Source organism: Eulemur rufifrons, chromosome 8 (assembly GCF_041146395.1).
Source record: "Eulemur rufifrons isolate Redbay chromosome 8, OSU_ERuf_1, whole genome shotgun sequence".
Classification (NCBI taxonomy): domain Eukaryota; kingdom Metazoa; phylum Chordata; class Mammalia; order Primates; family Lemuridae; genus Eulemur; species Eulemur rufifrons.
The window spans coordinates 66,353,479-66,366,180 of record NC_090990.1 but is presented as its reverse complement, the minus strand read 5'-3'; the positions used below and the strand labels follow the sequence as shown (position 1 = coordinate 66,366,180).

At 35.8% G+C, this 12,702-nt stretch overlaps 1 protein-coding gene across 1 annotated transcript in view; it reads right to left on the bottom strand.

Moving 5' to 3' along the window:
• The window catches only part of SPATA1 (spermatogenesis associated 1), a 43,512-nt gene that overhangs the window by 3,629 nt on the left and 27,181 nt on the right, over positions 1–12,702 (bottom strand). Inside the window, 3 exon segments of the mRNA XM_069480167.1 lie at positions 974–1,152; positions 3,951–4,076; positions 5,074–5,185. Of these exon segments, the coding sequence (XP_069336268.1) occupies positions 974–1,152; positions 3,951–4,076; positions 5,074–5,185 (417 nt within the window).

Genomic DNA, 12,702 nt, shown 5'->3' with positions numbered 1-12,702 from the left:
AAAGAAAATCAACTAATATGCATAACCCATTACTTGAGCCTATTTGGATTTTATATTAAATTTATCTAAAATAGTAAAGTTTTAATATTTCATCTTGTCTAATGTTAAATCCTTAGTCCTAATCATAATTAATATATTTTAAAATTGTTTTTGAATGGGTAGGATCAATCCAACAAAAATCAAATTATTAAATGGCCTGTGGAATTTTTTTTTTGCTGTTTTATTATTAATATGTGGTAGAATGACTCAATAATAAACTTCACATATCTAAGATTCAAGACTATCTCAAGAAAAATGCATTGATTAAAATTTCATAATATCTTTAGAATATCAATACCTTTAAATTCCATGGGTGTTATACCCTCTCCTCCCCTCCACCTACATAAAAGGACTGTAGTGGGCACTGTAAGTCCCCTGCCCTACTTCATCAGGTATTCATCTTTTTCCTATAGAGTCAGGAACTGTGACCCCATCCCAGGAACAGAGGTAGATCCTAATTAGTCTACCTCGGTCAGCACATAGCATTCCTTGGCAACTATTTTTGATCCAGGGGTAGGTCTGGTTGATCCCTCACCAGGCTAAAGGGAAAGATTTATATATTCCATGATTCAGGGAGAGGTTTGTTTCTCTCGTTTTGGAGATACATAGCCCTACTTGCCATTGGCAACTCTATTGTTACCATTAGAAAACCAGTCTCACAATCTTACCAATCTTCGGTCTTACGATGAAGTCAACACTAAAAATAACAGGAAATAGCAGATGCACCAAGGCCCTTAAAGGCATCATTAAGCTGCTGACTGTATCTCCTCAGCAACCCTCCTCTCATTATATGAGGTCATGAATTTTCTTACAGTTTAACCAAGTTTAAGTCAAAATTAGCCCAAAGCATACTAACTGTGATAATACTTGCAATTATAAAGCATGTATTTTGAATAGAACTTTCCCAATAGAAGGTAGACACATTTAGTAGTACCTTAGAGTCTGTGATGTTTGCCAGATTCTTAGGTCTCATCTTGATCTCCCTGGCTTCAAGTTGCATGAGCAATTTTTTATAGTAAAGTTCCAAATCTTCTCGAAGTTTTGTTAAAATCTCCTCCAATGATGCTGTGACTTTCTTTGTTTCAAAGTATTTTTTCTTCCAGCCATCAGAGGCTGTAAAAAAAAGCAAAACTATAGTTTGAATATTAGTAAAGGATTAAACTTTTCAACTTGGAAAGGATTACAGAGTTAATGTCAATCTAAACTATTCTCCTCTTCTCCTTCTCTTATATGCTGAGGACATTAGAGTTAAGGGAGAGATTGTTTGTTAGATAATGAAAGAACTTGCCTAGAAATATAGTAAAATAGTAATAAATACAGCAACCCCAGCCAAGTTCTTAAAACATGCAATTGCTTCTGAAAAATCTTTATTTTAAAACTACTGCCTATACATACATATATATATTCATTTTGATTAAGTGATGGATTAATTTTCCATGATCTTATTTATATAATTAAAACTGTGAAAGTAAAAGACATGATCTATTTTAATGATTTTTCCTTATTTTTGCAGCCCTCATAATGACTTATTTTGTGAAATAAACTAATTCTGATATATGATTTATCAAAATTCTGCCAAATATTTCCCTCAAATTCTGTAGGATAAAGTTTCTCAAATCTGAGACCTCTTTAATTGACAAACTTGGAAATTAACTACTACTAATTTAGGAAATCACTTGGACACCAATGAGATTCTAAATACAAACTTAACAGAAACACAAACTATACGCTAGTATACCAGAATGTGCTTATGTTCATTTCTTTTATGTTATTATGGAAATGAACACCTCCAATTTAAAAATTTTACATTATAAGGTTATTTGATTAAAATTATATAGCTATATAGAACTTTAGCTCAAGATTTTAGCTATTTATTTCCATCATGCCCTGTTATCCAATCCCTCAGCAACTTCTATTGGTATTGCTACGAAAATACTTCCAGCAATACTTTTGAAGAAAGCTTCATTGTCTTTCTAACTGGTCTCTCTGCTTCCATTTTTGCCCCTCTACAAGCTATTCTATACAGCAGTCATGATCTTTCTAAAATATTTTGTAAGTCATGTAAATCCCTAGCTTAAAATCCTCCAATGGCTTCCCAGCTTACTTAGAGTAAAATTCAAACTCCTTGACTTGGCCTATCTGCTCCTTGCTGACCTTTTGTGATTTTATCTCTCTCTACATCCCTCCATATTTATCATGCTCCAGCAACACTGGCCTCATTTCAGGCTCTTAATAGCACAAGGTCATTTTTCCCTCCAGAACTTGATATTTAGTGTTCCTTCTGTTCAGACTGCTTTCTCCCTCCTTTATACGCCTGACTCCTTATTAATAAAATCTTAATATCGCCTCAGAGATGCCTTCCCTGAAAACCCTAGCTAAAGCAACTCTCCCTTGCCCCATCATTTTTTACTATGCTCTTTTTAACTGACTTCTCAGCTCTGATCAGTAGCTGATATTATCTTACTTAATGTTTATTGCCTGTCTCCTTCCATTAGTATACAAGCTCCTTAAGCGGAGGGCTATATCTGTCTTGTTCACTGCTGTCTCCCCAGGATTTAAAACAGGTCTGATACATAGTAAGCTCAATAAATATTTGATGGCTAATAAATACCTTTTATTTTGAAATATTCCTGTTGAAATAGAAAGTGATTGATCAGTCTCATGTTATAAACAGAAAGAGTGAGGCACAAGAAGGAGAAATAACTTTTCTAAGTAAAAGACAGATTTGGTTAGAATCTAGGTCCTGTGATTTCTAGTCCATTGTTCAAATCTGTCTGATGAAATTGCTCTCTAAACACTACAACAATGCTGAGTCATTGTCACCACTTCCGAGATATCACTTTAACATTATGAGGCATAATCTTTAGAAATATCTCCTGACATTGCCTATAAAACCTCGGTCAGTTCTAGTACTGAAACAACAATTTTGCTATAAATTGAGAATCCTAAAACCAGTTAGTTCTAAATATACCTGACATCCTTACCATCCTCAAACACAACCCAAAATGCAGGTTTCCCAAATCATTTAACATCTCTCAAGCCATTATCATACACTTTCTTCACCCTGGCTCATCTTTCCATTTCCACCAGTCTTAACAACACTGTTTCTAATTCTACTGCAACAAAATGACTTTTCTTAATTTCCCTTATTCATTCACTTAAGCAAGGCAGATGGACACACATACCAAAAAAAAATGAAGTTCCTAGGACAGTTCAAGAGACTCAAAGAAGGCTTCTAGGGTAAATGATATGTAAGCTCATCTTGAATGATTAGTAGGAAATAGCCACACGAACTGGGAAAAGGGTAGGAGGAGAAGGTAGGAGGAGAAGAAGTAGATGACAGAGGAAAAAGCTTGCCTGAAGGACCTAGAGCCAAGAAGCACCCTTCAGATCCTACCATATCCAACACTTCTCCCAGAAGCCCCTCTTGATCTCTTCCATCTAATTTAGGTGTTCTTCCTTTGTATTTCTATCCATAGAATTCTGGAATTCCTTTATCATAGCATTCATCAGGATATATCATTAATGCTTATCATTTCCCCATTGGACTGTAAGATCTATGTGGGCAAGGGCAAGGCTATGTTTGCCTAGTAGCCCCTAGAACAGTGGCTGGATTCAGTAGGCACTTAATACTTATATAAGAAACAAATGGAAGAATGAATAAATGAATTTTAGTTATAAAAATATTTGAGTTTTAATTTTTAAACCCTATGTAAAGCATTTATTGGATAAAATAGAATTGAAAAATGATTTCATGTTTTCTATACTGAACTTACCTCAATCATGTACCACTTAAACTATAGCAGTAAAGAGCAACTATTAATTACAACTTTATTATTTATTCCAAAAGTATCAATTCCGTAAACCTTAAGTTTTCTTTATAGTGATAAAAGGTATGTAATAAAATTTACCCTGATATCGCTTCAATTTGCTTTGTTCAAATAGCTTTTCAACTTTTTTTATTAGTTCTTCTCTAATTCTTTCCAGATATCTTCTTTCTTCCTTTACTTGTTTCATTTGTTGGATAATCTTCTCTCCTAAATAGATTATATCCCAGATTCATCAATGTCTAAAAGCTGAAAGATGGGTTATAACCTAAAATATGGAGTGTAAAACTTAAAAGTTTCTAAAACAGCAAGAATAAATTTTACTCAAAACTATTTTTCTTGCTGCAATATAGCATTTACCACTATGGCAAATGCAGAGGAGTCATTTCAGTTTCTAAGAGTGATACATAAGGGGATTTATAAAATAGTGTGACTTTTCTGAATTTCCATATATGTGTAGAAACTAAGTAAAGCTCAAGTAATTATGCTTATATTTTTTGGTTTAAATCTTTTGGTAAATTTATCTTGGACCCAAAGTTATTACACTTAAATCTTACATGGAAAATGTAGAATTTAGAGAGAAAGAGAGAGGGAAAAAATATATACATATATATTAATTTTTTTTGAGACAAGGTCTTACTCCATTTCCTGGGCTAGAGAACAATGGCATCATCATGCTTCATTGTAACCTCAAACTCCTGGGTTCAAATGATCCTTTTGCCTCAGCTTCCTTTAGCTGGGACTACAAATGTGTGTCACCATACCTGGCTAATTTTTCTATTTTCTGTAGAGATGAAGTCTCGCTATATTGCCCAGGCCCAAACTCCTGGCCTTAAATGATCCTCCCACTTTGGCCTCTCAAAGTATTATGATGATAGGTGTGAGCCACCACACCCAGAATGGATTATATTTTTAAAAATGAAATAATATTAGTGATTCAACATATGTAGTAATCAACACAAAATCCATATAATTTAACTTTTTAATTATGGTAAAACATATATAACAAAATTTACCATTTTTAAATGTACTGTTCAGTGGCATAAAATACATTCACATTATTTTGCAACGATCACCACCATCCATCTCCAGAACTTTTTTATCTTCTAAAACTGAAACTCTATATCAATTAAACAATAACTCCCCTTTAAAATTATTTCACTTTACCTCACAGAATCATCTGTATTTACAATATCATCATACTTACTTTCCATCTGTAATAAAGGGATATCATTTGTTCCTGAAGGAAGAACAGGTTGACAAGGATATGAAGGAAAATCAATAAGATCTGGCAGGGTGGCGTACTGTTTTTCCCCTGTCTGTAAGCAAAACACGAAAATTAGTAATATCTGGTAGGGTGACAAATGCTTTTTCACTTGTCTATAAGCATTTGATAATGCATTTCAGCCATGCATTTTTTAACTTATATGGTGATAAACTTCCAAGTTTCTATTTGTAGCTACAGATTCTTTCTAATGCTCCAGTCTCTCCATTCCACTATTACTTGGACATGATGCACAGGCACTTCAAACTTAAAAAAAAAAGAACCCATTATTTTTCTTTCCAAATAGGACTTCCTTCCTAGAAACAAGATTTCTAGTCTCAGTTACTTGTTATAACTTCAAAGTTCTTCTAAGATGGTTATTCATCTTGAGTCAATTTTGATAATATTTATTTGCTTTGAAAATGGGTCATTATATCACATTTTCAAAATTGTAGCACAGAAGTTTACATTTAATTCTAATATATCTTATCTATGTTTGTATTTTTATTTTTATCTATTTAATTTTTTTTTAGACAGAGTCTCCCTCTGTCACCCTGGCTAAAGTGCAGTGGTGTCATCATAGCTTACTGCAACCTCAAACTCCTGAGCTCAAGTAATCCTCCTGCCTCAGCCTCCCAAGTAGCTGGGACTACAGGAGTACATCACCATGCCCAGCTAATTTTCTCTAGTTTTTGTAGAGATGGGGTTTCACTCTTGCTAAGGCTGGTCTCGAACTCCAGACCTCAAGCAATCCTCCTGCCTTGGCCTGATACCATGGAAATACAAAATATCATCTTTGAATACTATAAAAATCTATATGCACATAAACTTGCAAATATGGAGGAAATGGATAAATTCTTAAAAACACACTGCCTCCTCAAGCTCAATCAGGAAAAAATAGAATCCCTGAATAGACCAATATCAAGTAATGAAACTAAAACAGTAATAAAAAATATTCCAACAAAAAAAAATTCCCAGACCAGATGGTTTCACACCCTAATTTACCAGAACTACAAAAAAGAACTCATACCTATCCTGCAGAAATTATTCCATAACAATGAGAAGGAAGGAATCCTCCCCAACATGATTTATGCAGCCAACATCATCTTGATACCAAAGCCAGGAAAGAACTTACCAAAAAAAAAAAAAAAAGAAAGAAAAGAAACTAAAGACCAATATCCTTTTTAAATATAGATGCAAAAATCCTAGCAAACTAAATTCAGCCGCTCATCAAAAAAATAACCCATCATTACCAAGTGGGCATCATCCCAGAAATATAGGAATGGTTCAACATACACAAATCTATAAATGTAATTCACCACATAAATAAATGCAAAAACAAAGACCATATAATCTTCTCAACAGATGCAGACAAATCATCTTACAAAATTCAGCACCCTTTTATGATAAGAACACTTAACAAAATAGGCATAGATGGGACCTACCTCAAAATGATAAAAGCCATATATGACAAATCCACAGCCAACATCATACTGAATGGGGAAAAATTGAAAGCATTCTCAGTTAGAACTGGAACCAGACAAGGTTGCCCACTATCACCACTTCTATTGAACATAGTGCTGGAAATCCTAAACCAGGGCAATCAGACAAGAGAAGAAAATCAAGGGCATCCAAATGGAGAAAGAAGAAGTGAAATTATCACTTTGTGGACAATATGATCTTATAGATAGAAAACCCCAAAGATTCTGCCATGAGACTACTGAAATTGATAAATAAATTCAGCAAAATCTCAGGTTACAAAATCAGTGTATATAAATCAGTAGCTTTCATATACACCAATAACTGTCAAGCTGAGAACCAAATCAAAGACTCAATATTTTTCAAAATAGCAACAAAGAAAATAAATTACTTAGGAATACATTTAACTAAGGAGGTGAAAGACCTCTACAGGGAGAACTATTAAACACTGCAAAAGGAAATAGCAGAGAACATAAACTAATGGAAAAAAATACCATGTTCATGGATTGGTAGAATCAACATTGTTAAAATGTCTATACTACCCAAAATGATCTACAGATTCTATGCAATCCCTAATAAAATACCAACATCATTTTTCACAGACTTAGAAAAAAATAATTCTATATTTCATATGGAACTAGAGAAGTCCCTGTATAGCCAAAGCAAACTTAAGCAAAAAGAATAAATTGGGAGGCATCAATTTACCAGACTTCACGCTAGTCTACAAGGCTATACTAACCAAAATAGCATGCTACTGGCACAAGAACAGAGACATAGACCAATGGAACAGAACAGAGAGTCCAGATATAAAATCATCCACATATCACCAGCTGATTTTTGACAAAGAAAACAAAAACACACTGGGAAAAAGAATCCCTATTCAATAAATGGTGCTGGGACAATTGAATAGCAACATGTAGAAGACTAAAACAGGATCTGCACCTCTCAACTCTCACAATAATCAACTCACGATGGATAACAGACTTAAATGTAAGGAATAAACATAAGAATTCTAGAAGAAAATGTTGGAAAAACTCTTACAGACATTGGTCTAGGGAAAGAATTCATGAAGAATACCCCAAAAAACAATCACAGCAACAAAAATAAATAAATGGGACCTGATCAAATTAAAAAGCTACACAGCCAAGGAAACTATCACAAGAGCAAACAGACAACCTACAGAATGCAAGAAAATATTCGCATGCTACACATCTGATAAAGGGCTGATAACTAGAATCTATACAGAACTCAAGCAAATCAGGAAGAAAAAAAAATCTAACAACCCCATTAAAATTGGGCAAAAGACATGAAGAGAAGCTTTCCAAAAGAAGATAGGCTAATGGCCAACAAACATATGAAAAAATGCTCAACATCTTTATCATTAGGGAAATGCAAATCAAAATAACGAGATACCACTTAACTCCAGTGAGAATGGCTTTTATCAAAAAGCCCCAAACAACAAATGTTGGCTTGGATGCAGAGAGATAGGAACACACTCATACAGTGCTGGGGGGACTGCAAACTAGTACAGCCTCTGTGGAAAGCAGTATGGGGATGCTTCAGAAAACTCTAAGTAGAACTACCATTTGATCCAGGAATCCCACTACTGGGTATTTACCCAAAGGAAAAAAAGACATTCTATAAAAGAAACCTGCACTCAAATGTTTATAGCAGCACAATTTATAATTCCAAAGATGTGAAAACAACCCAAGTGCCCATCAATACATGAGTGGATCAATAAAATGTGGTGTATGTACACCATGGAGTACTACTCAGCCATAAAAAATGGTGAACTAATACTGCTTATATTATCCTCTTTAGAGCTGGAGACCATTCTTCTGAGTGAAGTATCACAAGAATGGAAAAACAAACACCACATGTACTCACCATTAAATTGGAACTAATTGATCAACACCTATGTGCACATATAGAAATAACATTCATTGGAAATCAAGCAGGTTGGGGAGGAGTAGGGGCTGGGGAAAATCACACCTAATGAGTACAGTGCACACTATCTGGGGGATGGACACAGTACAAAAGCAATTTATTATATGTAACAAAATCATTTGCACCCCTGTAATATTCTAAAATAAAAAAAAACCAAAAAATACACGAAGGATAATAAAGAATAGAAATAAAAGGAGCCAAGAAAATGAAATACAAAGAAAATAGTAAAATGGGTCAGAAAGAAAGTAGCAGATATAAAGAAGATCTAAGATAAGACTAATTAAAGTCCCTGAAAATGAAAAATAAAACAAGGAATAGATCTATTTAACATTATAATTTTAGAAAACATTCTTGAAATAAGTCCTGACTTTCATACTGAAAGGGCTCATTGTGTACCTAAAAAAACCTAACCTACAATTTTCAACTGAGATATGGCCTTTACACATTAAACGAATCCTCTGGTCTTCCAGGCAAAAATACTCAAGCCAGTTTACAAAGAAAAGAAAATTATGTTGGCATCATACTTCTAAATAGTAACATATAAAGCAAGACTGGTAGAGCAACATTTGAAAGAAAGTCAAGGGAAATAAGCCAAGGGTTTTATAGCCAATCAAGCTATCCTGCTGTAGAGCAGGGATTAGCAAACTTTTTCTGTAGAGGGCCAGAGAGTAAATAAATGTATGTGGGCTGCATACGGTCTCTGTCATATATTCTTCTTTTTTTTCTTTTTTACAACTTTTTAAGAATGTAAAAAACATTCTAAACTCACAGGCCTTACTAAACAAGCCGTAGACCTTCGTTTGCACATCCCTGCTCTAGAGAAAGTTTTAAATGTGCAAGAACTAAGGGAATATCGTACTCAGGAGCTTTTCCTACGAAAGGTTGAGCTTCATCCAACCAAGAAATGATTGAAAATCTTCTGCAGCCTGGGCATGGTGGCTTAGGCCTGTAATCCTAGTGCTCTGGGAGGCTGAAGTGGGAGGATCACTTGAGGTCAGGAGTTCTAGACTGTATATAGAGATATACCAAAAACAAAGTGACTCAGAAAGATCAAAAAAGAGGAGATGCATGGAGAATGAGGGTATACCAAATAAATGTAAACAAAAGAAAGTAGAGCATCTTGATATGTGATGAGGAAGAATTCAGACCAAAACAGCATTAAATGCTGCTGTCCCCAACCCCTGGGCCATGGACTGGTACTGGGCCATGGACCAGTACCAGTCTGTGGCCTGTTGGGAACCAGGCCCCACAGCAGGAGGTGAGCAGTGGGCCAGTGCGCAAAGTTTCATCTGTATTTACAGCTGCTCCCCATCACTCACATCACTGCCTGAGCTCTGCTTCCTGTCAGATCAGCAGGGGCATTAGATTCTCACAGGATCACAAATCCTACTGTAAACTGTACTGTAACTGAGCACACAAGGGATCTAGGTTGTATGCGACATACGAGAATATAATGCCTGATCATCTGAGGTGGAGCTAAGACGGTGATGCTAGTGATGGGGAGCAGCTGCAAAATCATCCTGAAACCATCCCCCTCACTGTCCATAGAAAAATTGTTTTCTATGAAACTGGTCGCTGGTGCCAAAAAGATTGGGGCCCCGCTGTTAAATGAGTCAAAGAAGGACACTTTGTAATGTAAAAGTGATAATATTTATGTAAGAACAACTTGTGACAACACATAGAAACCTACATAAGGCAGAAACCATAGGGAGTACAATGATACATATTAATAGTAACACACTAATAAAAGGTGATTCTAACAGATTCTTAGCCTAAGACATACAAAAAGAATGTGGAAAAAGTTACAAATATGGAATACTTAATGTATTCAGCAAGGTAGACCATCGACAGGCCACAAGGTAGGGGGAGATATTTGCAACACATAGAGGCATCAAAGGAATATCTTAGAGTATATTAAAAATTCCTACTAATTAAAAATAGTAATAAATGGCAGACAACCAAGCAGAAATACTTGAAGAGGTAATTTTAAAAAGGGGAAGGCCGGCCAGGCGTGGTGGCTCACGCCTGTAATCCTAGCACTCTGGGAGGCCCAGGCGGGTGGATCGTTTGAGCTCAGGAGTTCAAGACCAGCCTGAGCAAGAGTGAGACCCCATCTCTACTAAAAAATAGAAAGAAATTACATGGATAACTAAAAATATATAGAGAAAAATTAGCCGGGCATGGTGGCGCATGCCTATAGTCCTGGCTACTCGGGAGGCTGAGGCAGGAGGATCACTTGAGCCCAGGAGTTTGAGGTTGCTGTGAGCTAGGCTGATGCCATGGCACCCTAGCCTGGGCAACAAAGTGAGACTCTGTCTCAAAAAAAAAATAAAAAAAAAAAATAAAAAAGGGAAGGTTTTCAAGATGGGGTTCATAAGATATAAAAACATGATTAACTTCAAAATCTCAAGAAAAATTAAATTTTGAACCGCAGTGAAATAGCATTAAGCATCCACCAGAGTGAGTGCCAAACTCTTAAAGCATGAAAACAGCATGTATATTGAGGATGTAGAGCAACAGGAAATCTCTTGGATTCCTAATATGAGTGTAAATTTGTACAATCATTTTAAAATAAAATCAGGCATTATTTAAGTTATAGATAGGCATTTCCAGCAATTTTAGACATTAGTATATTCCTCTCTTGTTTGTATGCACTGTTCATAATAGGTACAAGTTGGAAACAATACAAATATCCAGTAACAATAGAACAATTATTAATTTTTGCTGATGATGGCATGCCTTTGCTCCCAGACCCAAGGGCTCTGAGCTGTGATTCTTCTACCAGGCCTTGTACAGACCCCATTCAGCATTCCAACCTACTACACATCAAGCATCATTGGATAAGCTGGACATTAAAACACAAGTGGCAGCATTGCTTGCAATGTCTCTTGGATCACCTTGCAAGTCTTTTCTTATTTAGGTCCTACTCAAAGTTGGCTGTTTTCTAATTTACTTGGTTTAAAAAAAAAAAGTATAGCAGCACATGCAAATGTGGTAAATCTCTCTCCATATTCTAGGAAAGTTCATGAAGTGCTTTGTCTCATTCTCAATGGTAGCTGGGGCAAGGTGCAAAAACCTTATTTTCATAAGAAAACACTTGAACATGTCCCAGACCATGGAACTCCCAAAAATTTTACTGAATTGGTAGATTCCTAAATTTTGTTGAGGCTTACGTCCTACCCTCTAACAAACTTATGTTTTACCTAAGATACCTGGAGTATTTGCTGTTTCCTGCTCATTAGGTCCAAGGGGATCATGATATGATCAAGTTTCTTAGGAACTAGATTATAACAGAAAGCCAGAATTGACACAGCCCTTAGGTAAGACAATGACAGTCTACTGCTATTCCCATTTGCTGAAAGAAAACTACTTTTGGTTTTCTCTAATTGGGATAGAGAAAAAAAGCATTTTCCAGACTGAGAGTGTTATAACAGGAGCACAAGGTTGTGATAATTTGCTCTAGTAAAGGCCATGTAAGAAGTAGCAGCTACAATTGTCACCACCTGATGCTAAGACCCATCAATCTTCTGCACAGACAAACTTGGTGAGTTTAATGTGGCTATGATAAGAATCACCCTTCCTGCCATTTTCAAGTTTTTATCATGGCACAAAACTCTGCAATTCCTCCAGGAGTTTGGTAATGCTACAGTTTACTATTTTGGTAAGGAATAGACAGTTCCATCATATTTCATTTGGCCCTTTCTACTGTAAAGTAAGCACCCCCCCCCCAATTGAACAGACCCCCTCTTGGCCAAGAGAACTCCCCCAAAACCTTAAAACTGAGTTCCTGGTCATGAAGGGAAGAGAGATCAGACACACCTCCTTATATCCCCTCCCTTTTGGAGTTTAGACTAATTGCGAACTGGACCAAAGGCCATGCAAGGCAAAGGCTAAGTCATACCTGCAAACCATCGATTTGTTTAACAGACCACTTTGAGTATACTGTGGCTTGCTCTATAAATTAACATACTTCCTTATCTTAAAACATTCCTTTCTACTGATTCTAAGCCTTTAGACAAAGCTTTATTTCCTTAACCAATTACATACAAATCACAGAATCTCTGAACCCACCTGTAACCTGTAAGCCACCACTACAAGATGTTGGAGATGTACCGCCTTCTTGGGCCAAACCAATGTACACCTTCC